This window comes from Schistocerca serialis, chromosome 3 (genome assembly GCF_023864345.2).
Source record: "Schistocerca serialis cubense isolate TAMUIC-IGC-003099 chromosome 3, iqSchSeri2.2, whole genome shotgun sequence".
Taxonomy (NCBI): Eukaryota; Metazoa; Arthropoda; class Insecta; order Orthoptera; family Acrididae; genus Schistocerca; species Schistocerca serialis.
In genome coordinates this window covers 634,271,124-634,289,123 of record NC_064640.1, presented here as the reverse complement: position 1 = coordinate 634,289,123, position 18,000 = coordinate 634,271,124, and the positions used below count along the sequence as shown (strand labels likewise).

The 18,000-nt window shown below is 43.4% G+C and overlaps 2 protein-coding genes across 5 annotated transcripts in view; one reads left to right on the top strand and one right to left on the bottom strand.

The window, feature by feature from the left end:
• LOC126470515 (constitutive coactivator of peroxisome proliferator-activated receptor gamma-like) overlaps positions 1–18,000 on the top strand; it is a 750,708-nt gene that overhangs the window by 577,471 nt on the left and 155,237 nt on the right. The gene's annotated exons all lie outside the window — the stretch shown is intronic.
• LOC126470516 (serine protease inhibitor 2-like) overlaps positions 6,500–18,000 on the bottom strand; it is a 32,595-nt gene continuing 21,094 nt past the window's right edge. Inside the window, exons 6-7 of the mRNA XM_050098427.1 lie at positions 13,547–13,691; positions 6,500–7,252 (exon numbers count right to left, since the gene is read on the bottom strand). Coding sequence (XP_049954384.1) covers positions 6,855–7,252; positions 13,547–13,691 — 543 coding nt within the window. The 3' untranslated portion in view covers positions 6,500–6,854. The remainder of the gene's footprint in view (positions 7,253–13,546; positions 13,692–18,000) is intronic.

The window sequence follows — 18,000 nt, the reverse complement described above, 5'->3', positions numbered from 1 at the left end:
CTATGGAGAAAAGTGGAGAGGGGGGGGGGGGGGGTCAGTGCTTGGCATACTGTTACCAACATTTATCCACAAAGGTGTTTCAGATTTCTTCTGGTAATCCTGTAGGTGTCTGCATCTTAAGATTGGTGTGTCTCCCTCAGTCATCGAGTACCTTCTACCAGCCACAAAGATTTAGACAAATATATCTATGATGTAACTCTCTCTAGCAAGCCTACAGAAATGGTCTGGCTTAGTGCTGGGTACAGAGGTGGAGCTCTCATTCAGATGTTGACACTATGGCGGCCACAGCTGCTGGAGGAGTTCCATACGAGACCACCAAATCACATGAGTCATTCAACTTATTGTCCAGGTAACGCCGGGGGGAGGGGGAGTTCCTTATACTCTGGGTATGTATTTGTTGCAGTCTTACATATTTCAAACAACGCGTTGGGACCTGTTTGCCGTTATTGCTATAGGTGGTAAATCCCACAGTTATTTGAGGTGTGAGCCATCCTCCAGGCGTCATGCTTCTGATTGAAGTTACTGGTTGGATCCATGTCTAGGTATTTTCTGTAATGCGGTACTACACACAGTGTGTCTGGTTGGAGCCATCACAATTTTACACTGACGTCACACTTTCTAGTAATGTAGTGGAGGTTCATCCATCGAAGTCTGGTATTTCATATACATACAGTATCTTTGGTTAGAAATCTATAGTGCATACAGAATTTGCTATGACGTCATTTATATGACGTGACATTATTTACACCTGTGTGTTCACTTCTGTGGCTTAGCACTGATGAATTGGACACCTGCCATACTGTGATTGGCTGTGAGCATCATCACATTGATGTGACATTGGTATGCGTGGGCTCTAACTTACATAATTGGGTAAAATACAAGAAATATACGTAGAATGATGTAAAATCCTGTGAAAATTAGTAAAAATACGTAAAATGGAGGAAAATACTAAGAAATATGGAAAACATGGATAAATACATAAATTTGTAGAAGAATAAGATTACTTACATATTTGCCAGGTTGTGATATCTGCTGGTGCCTCAAACTCGAGTGACGTGACTTAATTTGTTATTAACAAATACACACATCGTGTTCCTCTCCCTATGCTGCCCAACTCCTGAGAGAACGACACACTGCCAATTTTCAGAGGTTCACTGGGGTTGAGGGAGTGGGGGAGAACCAATTCTGCCGTGTGTGTAACCTGATACCAGAAGTCCATATCAATGACCTTGAGATAAACCTGTTATGTCCAGATCATGGATTAAACTGGCACATATCTTCAACTATTGGATCCTTATGAGGGCCTGGGAACCTGCACTTTGTCTGCTTATGTAGAGGTACGAGATATTCACAATGAAAGTACTTTGGGGGCAAGCAGAGCAACAACAGGGGTGCTGCCAGTGACAGCGGGAAGAATGGCTGGTTGGAGGATGAGAAGGGAAGAGGGAGGGGTGGGGTAGTAGAGACAAGCACCCGTTTAAAAGAAGGTCCTAAAAACGACAGTTGATGGCCAAAATATTGTTCCCATTCGACACCAACATTCGGCCACTCACTCATGTAGTATTTCATCATTAATTACAAAAAGAAATTGAAGAATCACACTCCAACACAGCCAGTCATGATGTTTTACAATGAGGATTGGGAAGCAGGCGATTGTTCAAATGGCTCTGAGCACTACGGGACTTAACATCTGAGGTCATCAGTCCCCTAGAACTTAGAACTACTTAAACCTAACTAACCTAAGGACATCACACACATCCATGCCCGAAGCAGGATTCGAACCTGTGACCGTAGCGGTCGCGCGGTTCCAGACTGAAGCGCCTAGAACCGCACGGCCACTCCGGCTGGAGCGGGCGATTGTTCCGGGTGGTAGGCAAAGACACTGGAGATGACAGGACAACTTAGAAAACAAGGCTGAGGATGAGTATGTGCACAGGTGGCAAGAGAATGAAGGCAGTAGAGAAGTACTAGGGTAAAGTGGGAATGAGGACACTTTTCGTATGAAATTAATTACACTAATAAATTGATCAATTAACTACCCCCTCTCCATTGATGTTTTTCCTAGCCAGCACATGTCGCCTTCTGCCACTCCTCTCTGCGAGATACCCATCCTCCTCTCCCCTCCCCCTACAGCACTCATGATATGTCCACATGTATTTAGCACTCTCAGAGTAATGGATGGGTGGTTTAGCAGTGATACATGAATTGAGAATCATGCTGCAATGTCACTGGCTGAGAGCATCACGCGATCAACGGGATCTGCCTTTTTGTTGATACAAGTCGTCGAGAGTGGTGGTTTGGAACTCAAGTAATTGGGTAATATGCGTTTAAATTACGGAAAACGTGATGAAATTATGAAAATTGATGAAAATACCTAAAATTGAGGTAAATACGACAAAAATGTGGATGAACGATGGTACCTACATGCTTAACTGGGTGTATGATAATCATTCCATACTTCCACTGGTGTTTCAATTGATGGTGCATACTATCTGTGCTCTGTGGGTTTACATCATGCAGAAAGTCTCCTTGTTCAACATGCAGGTATGCATTGTAAGCCATAAAAATGAGAAAGACAGATGCCTAAGATTTGGAGGTCATGATGACCACCACTTAGGACACCGAAACAGTAATCATAACTGGGTATAGTATGTACCCGCAAATATGAGGAATCAACACTGTTGGTTTGTTTGAAAGTGGAACACCAAGACATCTGCTACCCCATCATTGTGGAACATGAGTTTAAATGTAGAAGTCATCACCTTCAGAGAGCTGTTTGGAAACGCTTCACAATGCTGCAGACTACCAGTTTCAATGTCTTCTACGCTGTTGTCAATAAGAAATACCGCCTCTATCTTATTTCAATCGTCGTGTGTGTTGTGGGAGCAACACACACACACACACACACACACACACACACACACACACACACACACACACAAAAAAACTGCTTATGAAAGACACACACACAAAAAAACTGCTTATGAAAGAACTCAGGAACCTATCTTGTGATTGATAGTCTGTGTCTGTGGGATATGGTCTTCCTACAGTACGGGCGACGAAACTTTACACAACACTGTGGAAGCGACTTCAGTAACGGGCCACCTGTGCCAGTGGACCACTACATGAATATTTAAAGGGATCACCACATATACTCGATGTCAACACACACACAGTATTTTTTTGGGATGCATCGGACCAGAGATGCGGTAAAATCGTAGCGCGCGCGAGAGAGGGTGAGCTGTCAAAAGTCTCTGACACCATTACACTGTCATATTTCTGGCAAAGTAATCATAAGACTGTAATAAAGGAGATTAGGACATGTACAGGAGGATATTTAGTCATTCAATATTGATGAATTGTAGGTGTTATGCTTCTGAATGTATTTGTCCGCATATACTCTGCATGGTCGTGCATTTCCTCCTTTGCGTTGAGTATGCTATTTTTCTAGTTGTGATGGGTCTACCTAGTCAATGACAGGTGGATCCGGCAGCCTTCAAACAAGTGGAACAGTGTTGTCAGAAAATAGTGGTATTTCCAGAGAATTAATAGGGATCTCTGACTTGGCAGGGCACATCACTTGCTCGTCGAAAACAGGTGGATTCAAATCCTATATATAAAAGACTGCAAGATTCGTAAGAGTACGGCGGGTTAGCGATACTCTGACATTAAGTGTTGTGGGCGACCATATTACAACCTCTCACATACGTCACGTGAAGTGACTGCAACGATAAAGATAGGGGCTAATATGAACATTTTTACCATGAGACAATCAGTGGCAGAAGTTCCTTCATTTTCTCGATAATTAAGAGAACATTCTTCCATGATATGTGGGGCTATAAATGCAGCGAGTCACGTCTTAATAGGTAGACTGTTACATTTACATCTATATGCCTACTTCGCTAGCCATCATGCGGTGTGTGGCGGTGGGTTCCCTATACCACTACTAGTCATTTCCTTTCCTCTTCTCCTCGCAGGTAGAGCGAGGGAAAAGGTGCAGCTACATGTCTCCACATGAGCCTCATTTCTCCTATCTTACCTTCGTGATCCTTATGTAAAATGTTGGCAGCAGAAGAAACATTCTGCAGTCAGCTTCAAATGTCGGTTCTGTAAGTTTTATCAATAGTATTCCTCGAAAGAAATATCGTCAACCCTCCAGGGATTCTCATTTGATCTACCTGGGAAGCGTAATACGACTGCAACAAAAAAAAAAATTACCATGCGAAGTGACTCATGGCCAGTTTAGTTAATCAGTTTGACAATGATTTACTGGTGGAAGCAAGGGATAGAGTACCACAGATATGATCCACGAGTCGGAGCAGTTGTCAGGCGTTTTATCGTAGCGGCGAGATCTTAACGAAATTTCAATTTCCCACAGGGAGAGATGATCATCGTAACAAACTCAGCTATATTACCGAATTTATAAAGTGATACATAGTAGAAACCTGGTATTTACAACTCCCTGTGCTGCTATCTTAGGAGATGAAGGATTTGGTTACTTGGAGACAGTGCAAATGTGAGGAGACATCCTATGACAGAAGTAGAGCATGCTCTTAGCACTTTGTCATGAGGCAAATGAGTTGCCTGTCCTGTGATGCAGGACGTAACAGATAAGTACAAATAGTTTTATCTGATGAGAGAATACTTACATGAAGTGTACCCTATGCCATACTGTTGTACAGTATTTCCCTAGAAAACTTTACTTTAGCGCTGTGAAAACACGTTATCTGAGTTTTTCTGTCTTTGAAAATGACTCCTGTAAATGGGAGGGATCTAAATCTCACATGAGAAATTCGACGTATATGGACAGCAACATCCCTGTCTCGGATTTGGTAAAGTGGATTTTTTAACTGGGGAGTTGCAGTTAGAACTTGCATCTAATCCACATCTGCTTGTTTCGAAGTGTTTGCAGCCAGCGGTCGACCAGAAGCCACAGCTTAGCCTATTACGACTGGTTAGTTACGAAGAATGCTTCAACCTATCGACACTTGCCGACAGATTAGATTAGATTAACACTAGTTCCATGGATCATGAATACGATATTTCGTAATGATGTGGAACGAGTCCCAGTGGCGGGTCCTCTGGATGGCTGAATACTTAACTAGCTAGTATGCTTGTCGAGCGGAGATAGTTGACGTGTGTGCTGTATGAGAAGATTCAATATGAGAAGTGTTTGCACTGGACGATTATTCCCCACGTAAATTGATTGGTTAACTGCTTGGCTGTCAGTGAGTCTCTCCGGCCTCTGAGCGTCTGGAATGGCCGGAGTTGTGTACGCAGGTGCCAATGTGACCAATGCATGTGGTGGTGGTGGTGGTGGTGGTGGTGGTGGTGGTGGTGGTGGTGGTGGGAATGCTGGGGGATTTCCCAGGAGGGGGGGGGGCAAGTGGCTCAGAACTGAACAATTTCCTTTTCCCGGGGGGGGGGGGGGGGTGAGGGAAGGGAGGAGAAGGTCGGGGAGAGGTTTCTCGGGATGTATTATCCACAGGAGTACTAAATCAGTTAGCATAACAGTAAGTTTGCCCCTGAATGTATGCAACCCACACTAGCAAATAGCCCTCGTTCTCTTTTTACCCTTTCGTGAGAGTGCAGGTCGTACAGCTAAGTCAGCACAAAAGCAAAAATAGTGTTAGAAGACAGTATTTTTGAGGATAATACCGAGGGTTTCTACCACAGGGAGAGATATAAGAACTTAGTGTTCCTGACCACTGATTGAAGAGGGACGAAGCACTATAAGCTATAATCGCTCTTCCAGTGATTGATGGGTGGCGTTTCTAAACGTGGCACAAACTTGTTGAGCGAATATAGAATCCAGTGATGTTACTGTAAATAGAGTTTTTGTGTTTCTATTCGTCTGTTTCGCTGTAGTTATCGAATGATTTAAGGGGAAATGTTACGGACTTGTGCAGCTGATAGTGTCGTGCCTTTCTGCGATCCACTGAAAAGCCCTGCAGATCTTTGACATGCATGTAACCTTAGTATCTGAGACTCGTATGATAGATTGATAGCACTTGTCTTTAGGGGTTTTGACGGTGAAGTGAGACTGATGCTCCTAATATCCAAGGTATGGAGAGCGAAACTCACAGGATGATTGGTGAGCGCTGTGAGCAGTGTCTTCAGAGAAGGTGACGTTTGTAAGAAATACGAGATACAAAAGAAGCACATCACATATAACGTAAGCGATGAAATTTTTGGGAGGAAACGTGGTGCTAAGAACGATGTTACATCATTTTTAGAATATGCGTTCCTCTTTTATATTTGCAGAGTGTTGCCTGTGCCTGCAACAACTTTTTTAAAGGAAGCCAGCAAGCACTGTCTAGGATGTTTCCCTGTTCCTCTCCAAACCCACTGAACATTACTTTAAAGTCAATGATTTTTAGGTTGGTGGTTTATAGCTTGCGTCTGTTTGTAGGCATAAAATGTTAGGTTGAGGCAAGGTGTACCTTAGGCACAGACAAAAAATTTTGCTATTTATACCGAGATTAAAACAGTTGTGAAAAACGCTTATTACAAATTTCTTTAATTAAAAGTTAAATTTTAGTTTAACAAGACATAAATAAATAAAACCAACATTTTTCTTTCTGTTTTAGCTTTGCAGCTCTTACATATAGTTTAACATTATAAAAAAACACTCGCATGTTGTTCCACATTACATACCAATAAAATATTGTTCTTTTGACAGTGACTTCTGTATTAATAATTTGCAAATCTGTTGGTTGGTTCTTACACACACACACACACACACACACACACACGTCTTCTCAGTCATATGTTGTGAACATGAGTATAGTAGACGCATTGGTAAAGACTAGCGAGTAAAAAGTATTGACATCAAGGGAAACTTTCTTCGTTCACTATTGCGGAAGCTTCTGTGGTAAAAATTGAATCAGGTAATGGAACGCACTTTGGGATAAAATATAGTACACCCGCTTTTTCTGCTGTCCACCTTTATCGATTGTTTGAGATGTGATGTCAAAATCTGGCATTTCCACAGGGTAAGGTCCTTCCTTTTCAGTTTGAGACACGTGAGACTGTTGAACACCTTTGGAACCGTCTTTCTTCTTGTCACCGTTGAATTCTCCTTGTCGAACAGAAATCGTGGTTTTCTGTGGCGTTTTGTCAGTCGATGGTTCCACAACTTTTCCTACGAATATTACTGTACCAGTCGTCTCGTCTTCAATAAAGAAAAGAAATGGATGTGTAGCGTTGAATGTCACCTCTCTGACTCCGATTCGATCAATGACCTCGATACCTGTAACAGAAGACACGTTTTTTAAATGTGTTTGGTTACCTAATCTTTACGATTTGTCAATTCCTTGACAAGCTGGGAAACTCATGTAAGTGCAATCTGACTTGCTAAAAATTAGGATAGAAAATCAGTGTCATGTACTCTGTAGGAGAATAAGTTTATTTCAGTCACTCAAATTCTTCTGTGGCTATACCGGTTTCAACTGAGTGACTGTCGAACATTTGACTGAAGTAAACTTATATTGTTAAAAATAATGTGTTCACTGATGCTGTGTCAATAACTGGTCAAATGTGAACTGTTAGAAGACTCACATTCATATATCCAGTCATACCCAGCCACGCAGATTGTAAAACAGTCACACCGAGATTGTAAAAATGTGATATTAAAAACCTAATTGGTCTGTAGAATGAAGGCTGAAATTATAAACTCAGAAAATGTGGCGAACTGATCAAATTTAAAAAAGGAAAGGATAAGGTAGCCACCCGGGTAACAAAATATTATCCCTATTAACTAAGGGAGCAAACAAGACATTTCAGAGTATTGTCCCACATTCGTATTATCGTCTACCGAAACATGATACACCAACTGGTGAACTAGCCTCTGCCCTGTTTTCTGAATATAAAACATTTAGAGTGTGGCGTACTTAGTTCTGTACACAAGTAGTGCAGACTGGAGGATTCCCTCGCCAGAGGAGGAGGCCATGTATAATTGGGCTGCTTAGACCAAGGCATAATGGAGTAAGTGCTATTTTCCCTTACGATCTGAAGTAGCCCAGAAACCTCATTACACATTTGAAACAACTTTCCGCGTTATTTTCTGGCAGGTAAATTAATTTGCAGACGAAACCCCAACTCGGTAGCCTCTTTTTAGTTGGTTACAAAGGACTACGAAAGCCTAGGAAAATGTCTACAGAAGCCCCATTGATGATCGTGTCCGAAAATAATATGCCAAGTAGTATCATATGCCCTTTGTGTCGAAAAATATAACTATTGGCCGCTATCACAGTAGTAAGGTTTGTGTAGCTACCTCCGGCAGGCAAAGTTGTCAACGGTCAGTCGATATCTCCTGAACCCACATAGATCGGCTAAGAAGCTGTGTTGTCTGATCCAGACCAGGCCATATGCTAAGATTTTTCCTACATAGCTAGTTAACGCAGTGCTTCGCTAGCTACTGGGTAAGTTAAGTCTTTTTCCGCTTTGATGGGAGACCGAAACTGCCTGTCTGATTCGGAAAATTTTCCTGTGCCGTATTTCATTAAATGTTCTGTAGTTATTTCCTTTGATTTCTATGTTTCTGAAGCATAGTGCTCTCGATTCTGTTGTGACTGGAGTCAGTATCAGGAGCCTTGGTGCCAAATGCCGCTCTCACATGGAGAAGGGGGCCCTGTTCAACTGAATCGTTTCCATGATCAGATGGTGACAACGCGATGCCAGGTCCACGTCAGCAGCAGCAGCAGCAGTGGTGGTGGTGGTGGTGGCAATAATGGCGAAACGCTGGGCTATTGTCTGGTCGATGTTACTGGCTGGTGGTTGGAGACACCCTTCAGTGTAGGTGCTATAGCTGGCCTTTTATATTTTCCAGAAATCTTTCTTCTTGTTGCCTATACTTGAGCCGAGATGGACTGATGAGAGTTCAGGAATTCTTGTCCTAAATAATACAGCGGTGCTAAGTGTATTTGGTCACTATCTGAACCTGATCAGAGCCGCTCAAACTGACCCTTATTGCAGAGTGGTACTTCCCTCCTCCGAAGATCTTTGATTAGTCAGACTGATGAATCACTTTCGTAATGTGACACTGTGTTCAAAAACAGCCAGTTGCCTAAACAATGTCTAGTCAGTCTTGGTATCCACTTTGGTGCACTGCTTGTCTGTCAGATGTATGAAGATGAGGAAGTTCCCACTGGAGTGAAGTCTTAGACCTTTTCTCCTGAGCTGTCTCTACGAGCAACGAAAAGCAAACACATCTATGGTGGAGAAGGAATCTGTAAGTGTGCTGAAATGAACGTTGTACTCCTTTCAGAAGACGAACTTCTGAACATGCTAGGCTCTCAGATGGTAACAGACCCCCATAAAAGGGTCTACAATAAAGCTCACTAAGCAACAACAGAGCGGAAACTGCTAAAAGTTCTTTGTGAATCAGAGTTTACAGTACCATTAGGAGGGCAGGTATAGGCAACAGACTTACACTTTATGGCACGTATATGGTGACTGGATGAAAGCTTTTCGTGAGAATCTCAGTACGACTTGCCCTTCTCTGTTTGTTCGCTTGACGTTTGGCTGTTAGTGGTAAAGTTGGCCGTTATGGGCGTTTTGGTACGCTGCCTGCTGCATTTTTTCTTGTGATGAGACGTCAGTATTTTGTGCTCTTGGTACTTCGTGTGGCTGATCTTGATATAGGTATGGAAGTAACGGCTGTTTTGCAGCTGCACTTACAAGAGAACGTATTTATGCTTCCTCGTCTGGGTAGACAATGTCGACTGATGACAGGCGTATTAAACACAGAGCCGAAGAATTCTGTAGATGTTGGTGGCTGCATTGACTTTTCTAGCAAGTTTTCAGTTCAGCGTAAAACATTTGGCTGATAATTTATATTTTGAACTTTCATTTCTTCGTGAAATATTTTGCAGTTTCTGTTCCTTACTGTGTGATCACTGTCTTTCCCCATATAGCTTTACATGCAAGTATTGTGTAGCCGAACTCTGACAGGGCGTTTGGTAGCTGTGGACACACTTAGGCAGAGGAAGCCTGCAACACGTACTCCAAATTTGACGATTTGGCAGTTATGTTTTAATGTTTCTTATTCCATTACACAATTCCTTGGTTTTAATATTCATAATACCCAGGCAGGAGACCATAATTTTGTTTGAGCCAACGTAATTACGTTTTTGAGCTACATCAGAGAATCCCCCATACATTTCGCATTTAAGGAGCTGCTGCCCTTGTTGAACAGTGGTCGTTTAGGAAATATCACACAATTCCTTACTTGCTTCCTTGATTTTAGGGTTGTTGCATGTGTGAACTGAGTCTAGATACAGAAAGGCCACTTTTTATGGAATGTCCTCCTTGCCTTCTAATGAAAGGTTCTGTTGTTCAGATGTATCCCGCTGCTATTTAGAGTTTTGCTGTTTACTGTAGACTGCTCTGTAGAATTAGCTTATCGGTGCTCCTAGGCTGGTGGTTGTTAGGTAGGTAAGTGGTCAAGTAACAAGACAGAGCTCTAAGTGGAAGGAAAGAGGAGTTGACCGAGGAAGCGATTTCAGATGTAATTACGTGATAGACGTCAGCACATACAGCAACATTTAGAAGGAAGCAATCGATTGCACGGAATGGAGACGCAAAGGACATACAACAGAAATCATGTAATGATAAATATTCAGAAATTTCAAGTTATGCGTTTCACAAAACGCAGTATGTAGTATCTACTGACTATAATATCAGTTAATTGCAGATGGAATCAGTCAACTAATATAAATATCTGGATATAACAGTTCGTGGATATATATGCAAGGGAATGACAAGTCTCAGTCGTGGGTAATTCAGGTGACAGATTTAAATTCATTGGTGGAATACTGGAAAAATGCCTTCAATCTATAAACATCATTCCTTAGATAACATTTGTGCGACTCAATCTATAATTTGGTTCACCTGTGGGACCCATACAATATAGGATTAACTGGTGACAATGAACTTGTACTAAGTAGGGCAGCACAAATTTTGACAGGTTTAACCCACAGTGAACTTTAAATGGCAGATGACAAAGGTGTCCACTATCCCACTAAAGACTACTTACAAGTTTGAAGAACCAGTACCAGATGAAGAATCTTTAAACATACAACCCCTATGTGTCGTTCCCGTGGAGACAAAATTGGACCGAATACATCGCGTACAATGCCATTATAGATGTTCTTCCAGTATTCGAGAAGTCGATGGAATGGAAATAAATAATACTTTTCTGTGGTAGAATTGGATAGATTGTTTGACATGCACTTTACAGGGGTCTGCAGAGTCTAGATTTTGATTTGGATGTAGACACACGGTTGAAAATTCATACAATTTATGTTGCAGCCTTTAAGAATTTATATATAAAAAATTTCTACTCTGAAACCATATGCCAAAAAAGGTCTACTAGAAACGCCGTTTGACATCTGTATGCAGCAGTTAAAAATTGTACCACCCAAGTCTTGTTTGTCCTATCCTACATACTGTGTCAGAAAACGGACAAAGGAGTGTTGCAAAACACTGAAGAGAGACGTGGAAAATCTTAAGATCATGATCAAGTTTAAACTCTCAACAAACAAGTGACGTAGCATATTGCGTAGTTTAGGCTTAGGAAGAAATCGAAACAACGGTAGCAGTGAAGTCATATTGGGGATGAAAATCGCGAGAGAGAGAGAGAGAGAGAGAGAGAGAGAGAGAGAGAGAGAGAGAGAGAGAGAGAGAGAGTCAGTCTTATGGGCGCTCAACAGCGTGATTACCAGCGCCTTTACACACATTAAACCAATGAATGTGGCTGAAACCTCGAAAATTGTTCCACACTCATGCATTCGAATCGACCGCACAAATCACTATATCACATACGCGAAAACAGAGAAAAAGTTGCATGTGAGATTGAAACACAGAACGACAAAGGAGCTAAAAGAAAGCGCAGGCACCACCGTCGCTTTAACGAGACGGAGCTTGTCCGTCACTTTCAGCCACTCCTCCATCCCATCGAAGCAAGTCTTGGATGTGAACAGCGAGGCGACAGCATGCAGGATGATGGCACACTAAAACAGCTGAGGATCATGACACCACCTTGACTGCTAGGATCCGACCTTTCGTTCCCCCGAATGTCCGTGTGCCCTGGTACCCAGCAGAAAGACACAATCTTCGCCAGTCTTCGCAGTTGGAGGAGGACATCCTGGATATTCGGGAGTATTTTATGTGCTGGGTAGAAACTTTGTAGAGAGTTAAGAGCACTCAGAGAATCGGATTAAACAAATTTAGCACTGGAAGAACGTCTCATCTGCTTCAGTGCCCACAAGATCGCATGTAGATCTGCGTCGAAGACAGTGAAGTCTTGAGGCAATCGGACCTTGAGGACATGATCTGGGAGAACAATACAGCAACCAACTGAGGCCCCCTGTCTAGACCCATGCGTAAAGACAGCTACAGGGTTGTTGTGCTCACATAAAATGTCAGAAAATATCACATTAAAAACAGATCTCCCGTACTGCACAAAATATAAAATTACTCTGGGCCTCTATAGTAACCAGGGCGGCAGACTGTTAAAACCCTCGATTTGGGACTGTAATGAAAATCATGGGGGAACGAGGTGTTAAGATTTGAAGTACAGTCAACGACAGCCGTACCTTTTGGAAATACTGTTCCGTCATTCGCCTTAAGTGTTTTAGGGAAATCATGGAAAACTAATATGGACGGCTAGACGGCGACAAACTGCTTTCCTCCCATATACGAGTCCCGTGTCTTAATGCTCCGCCATCTCTATAGGCGAAAATTAGAACGACGAGGTACACGATGATGTGGACTTCGTTCTCTTACTGATCCGTGTATATGGTTGAGACACTCCTGAGATTCAAAATGTGAATTACTGATGCACACAAGGCAAACAATTTGCTGATCCTTTACTGTTGACTAAGCGAGGAGGAAGGAACGTATTCCAATGTAATTCTCAGAAAATAAGCATAGGCTGTAACAGTTTGCTTTGTTACTAGCCTGAATGACAGCTGTTTCCAGAATCTGATTAAGCTTTATTAATAACGTTAATGGACAGCATTCGTACTCATGTCTTGTAAATGGGGTTTTTAATTATCAAGTGCGACAACCATTAATAAACCTGGGAAATTACCTTTTCGAATAATTTTTCAGTGAAATTCTCTATAAAGAATTTTACGTAAACAGTAATCACGTAGTTTTTTTCTAATGGGTGCATCACAAGAGGGTTTAATGTGATGTGATTTAAGTGTGAACTTAATTGTGCTTTTAGTACTTAGGCCTACTTTCTTTGATGTAACAATTCAGTTCAATACTTTTATAAGACGCACCTAGAACTGGTTGTTATACTTTTAATTGTATAACTCCCAGAAACGAACTGCAGTCAACGACATTGTTCCTCCAACAATGAGGACTTAAAATTTACTAATTCTTGATTCAAATACTCGTCTTGGAAACCCAAGAAGTTTTTCTTGTTAACTTACGATTAACGATATTCGCAGTCAAGAATATATTAGGATATAAAGATACTGAAGTAGAAACTTTAAACGCATTTTTGCACATTGGCTAAACTAGCACAACTTGCCTGTAGCAGCTGCTGCTGTAGTTCCTTTTTCGTTTACTTCTAGAGCTGATTTCTGTAAAACCTTTGAGACTGACAGCTTTCCATAACGACTCCTTGCAATTCCCTGCAGATTAGCTTTGTCAGTGAAAATTTGTTTTATTCCCAGCTGAAACAGAAAGATATATATAGCATTTGTCAATACAGTCAACTCTTGCTATAAATTTCAGTTATTTTTTGCAAAAAAGTGTCAATTTGCCGATATCCTGTTAATGTGTAACAATGTGAAGTTTTTGTAACAAGAGATATTTACCATCCTCACTTCACTGACCTCTCATTACGCAGGTAATGGTAGATATATAATTTGAATTGCAGTACACTGTTGCCAGGACCAAGTACAACTTCTTTCCAAAATTTATAGAACTTTATAGTGCCTAATTAAGAAACTTGCCAATATTTTTAATTTCACACGAAGATCAGTAGGGAGGGAGGAGGATGGGGAAGGGAACTTTGTCGTGTCCTTTAGGAAGGAACCACCGCGTTAATTGCATGGAATGGTTTACGGAAATCACAGAAAACTTAAATATGGACGCAGGCCGGGGGGGAGGGGGGGCAAGATTCGAAGCTTCGACCTCCCGAATGCAAGCCCAGTGTGCTAACCACTACACTACGTCGCTCGGTCACAAATTTCAGTATTGTCCCTGGTTTATTTCAAAGAACACATTACGTTCTGTGCCTTTTTACCCATGGCATTCGGTTGTGAATGTGGGTTGGCACATTAGATGAAAAGGAATGATTAGCTTCGTTGCATAGTACTCGTTAGTATGGGACAGCTCACTGACCTCTACCGGGGAGGCAGTTTTAAAATTTCTGCCGCACTCAGTTCTGTTTCAGTTATGGCCGTCTATATTTGTGAAGCTAATAGAGAACTTATATTTGTTCTTGTTGCAGTATGTATGCATGAATTCTAGGTGCGATTCTGTCTGATAGACGGGGGAAGGGGGTGTATGAACCGACCTCGCCGGAAAACATTTTTGGGGGGTTGAGGAAGAGGAAGAGAAAGAAACTGTTCACGTAACACTGATGTGAAAAACAATGCGTGAATCTAAAGCAATAGAATCGCTCCACTCCCCATCAATCACGTCACTCCGAAAAGTCGATAACCCTCCACCAGCTTGTTTTGTACATCTCAACTATGCATCATTCCTTTATTGATGATTGAATATTTAAGTCTTCTGGTTAGTTGGGTGGTTGCACGTTCTGTCATTAGTACAGTAAATCGTAATGAAGTTTGAAACTGGCAAATCCTTTAACTATTCATTTGCAGTGCTATTGCCAAAGCTCTATTTAGGCCGTGTCAGATTTCGGGTCCAGTTTTGCATAACCTTCGTCCTGCGCCCCTCAGTATAGTCATGTAATTACCTCAGCCTATAAAGTGGAAAACGAGCGCAGTGTGGCTAATTTCACGACATAATGCGATAACTAGTAAGTAGCGCTTTCACACCGTTTAAACATTCGTGGTTGCAAAGGTCACTGAGTGAGTATAATGGTTGGAATCTGTCATTTGTTTTTGTTTTACGATGAAGCACCATACATATCTTAAACGCCTGCTCTTAGTTTTAAGGTTTGCTCAGTATGAGTAACAAAATATTGCGCTTTATGTTGTGCATTAAGCAACGTGAGACTTTACCTGAACTGATTTATTGCGCTACGTAATTCGTTGTTTGCAGTAGATTCTGCTATTAGAAACGTGGTGGTCAGCAAAACTCAAAGTGCTGTCTTAGGAAGTCCCATTTTTACAGTGTTTGAATCTGTTTTTGTTTTGGACAGTAGAACTAATTTTCCGTGAAGGATTTTTTTTTTGTGGGGTTTAAGTGCGCTCAACTACTGAGGTCATTAGCGCCCAGTCACTGTTGTTAGAGCACATGGAATCTAGTAAAACTCAAGGGGATGGGGGGGACACCAGAAAGACCTAACAAAGATGTAGATAAAATAAGTAAAAAGGTTAGATGTCTTTGGACAAGCCAGTCAAAGTTATAAAACGCAGAACACGAGCAGCTGCTCGAGCGTCATCAGCTAAAATATCCGGTAAAGTAGATGGCAGGGACAGGACAAGACGAGATTGACTAAAGCGGGGACACGACAATAAAACATGGCGCACTGTTAATGCCTGACCACAAGGGCACTGCGGGGCTGGGTCACCGGAGAGCAGGTAGCGGTGGCTAAACCGGCAATGCCCAATCCGCAACCTGGTCAGAAGGACCTCCTCTCGCCGGGATGGTCGGGAGGAGGTTGTCCAAGCAGTTGGGAGCGGTTTTACTGCCCGGAGCTTGTTTCCTTGGAGGGATGACCAAGCATCCCACCACAACGACACAAGTCTCTTACAAACATCCACACGAACGTCAGATGACGGGACACAATGGGAGGCTGGCCGAGGCAGGACTGCAGCCTTGGCTGCAGCATCCGCAGCCTCATTCCCAGGCACTCCTACATGTCCGGGAACCCACAGAAAGCTGACAGGAGAACCATTATTAGCGAAAGAATGGAGGGACTGCTGTATCCGTTGAACTAAGGGATGGACCAGATAGGGAGCTCCAAGGCTCTGAAGAGCACTGAGTGAGTCAGAGCAGAGTACATATGATGAATGGCGGTGGCGGCGGGCATACTGAACGGCCTGATGGAGAGCAAGAAGCTCGGCCGTAAAGCTGGAACATTGGTCGAGGAGCCGGTATTTAAAGGTGGCGGCCCCGACGACAAAGGCACAGCCGACACCATAGTCAGTTTTGGAGCCATCGGTGTAAATAAAGGTGTGACCGGCAAGTCGAGCACGAAGTTCGACAAACCGTGAGCAATACACTGCAGCCGGAGTACCCTCCTTCGGGAGTGAGCTGAGGTCGAGATAAATATGAACCGGAGCCTGGAGCCAAGGTGGTGTCGGGCTCTCACCCTCTCTGAAGGTGGTAGGGAGGGCAAAATCCAATTGTCGAAGCAGGCGACGGAAGCGGACTCCGGGGGCAGCAGGGCAGGCACATACAACCCATACTGACGGTCGAGAGAATCGGCGAAGAAGGACTGGTAAGAGGGGTGGTCGGGCATAGACAACAGCTGGCAGGCATACCGACACAGCAGTACGTCGCGCCGGTAGGTCAATGGTAATTCGGCAGCTTCAGCTTAAAGACTCGCGACAGGACTAGTGTAGAAGGCTCCGGTCGCAAGACGTAACCCCCGATGGTGGATGGAGTTGAGACGGCGTAAGAGGGATGGCCGAGCAGACGAGTAGACGAAGCTCCCATAATCCAGCTTCGATCGGACTATGGACCGATACAAGCGAAGCAGGACAGTGCGATCCGCTCCCCAAGATGAACCACTAAGAACTCTGAGGACATTAAGGGAACGGGTACATCGGGCCGCCAAATAAGAGACATGCGGAGACCAACACAGTTTCCTGTCCAACGTGAGCCCTAGAAACTTAGTTGTTTCCACGAATGGGAGAACAACGGGACCGAGATGTAAGGATGGCGGAAGGAACGCTTTATATCGCCAAAAGTTGATACAAACCGTCTTCTCTTCAGAGAACCGGAAGCCATTTGCCACGCTCCATGAGTATAGGCTGTCTAGACAACGCTGAAGGCAGCGCTCCAGGAGGCATGTTCTCTGGGCACTGCAGTAGATCGCGAAGTCATCGACAAAGAGAGAGCCTGAGACATTAGGTGGAATGCAATCCATAATTGGATTGATCGCGATGGCAAAAAGGGCTACGCTCAAGACGGAGCCCTGAGGCACTCCGTTCTCCTGGAGGAAGACGTCGGACAATACGGAACCCACACGTACCCTAAACTTTCGATCCGTTAAAAAGGAATCAATAAAAAGGGGCAGGCGACCGCGTAGGCCCCACCTGTGCATAGTGCAGAGGATACCTCCTCTCCAACAGGTACCATAAGCCTTCTCCAAATCGAAGAACACAGCTACCGTTTGGCGCCTTCGCAAAAAGTTGTTCATGATGAATGTCGACAAGGTCACAAGGTGGTCAACAGCGGAGCGGCGGCGACGAAAGCCGCATTGGACTGGTAAGTAGCCGTCGAGATTCAAGAATCCAAACTAACCGAGCATGAACCATGCGCTCCATCGCCTTACAGACACAGCTTGTACGAGAAATGGGGCGGTAACTACAAGGAAGCTGTCTATCCTTCCCGGGTTTGGATATGGGAACAACAACGGCGTCACGCCAATGCATGGGGACCTGACCTTCGGTCCAGACGCGATTGTAGGTACGAAGAAGGAAGCTTTTGCCCGCCGGAGAAAGGTGTGCCAGCATCTGAACGTGAATGGCATCTGGCGCCGGAGCAGAGGACCGGGACAGTGCAAGCGCACGTTCGAGTTCCCGCATAGTAAAGGGGGCATTATAAGTTTCCAGATTCAGCGAGTGGAAGGAAGGTCGCCGAGCCTCTTCTGCCTCTTTCCTGGGAAGGAAGGCAGGA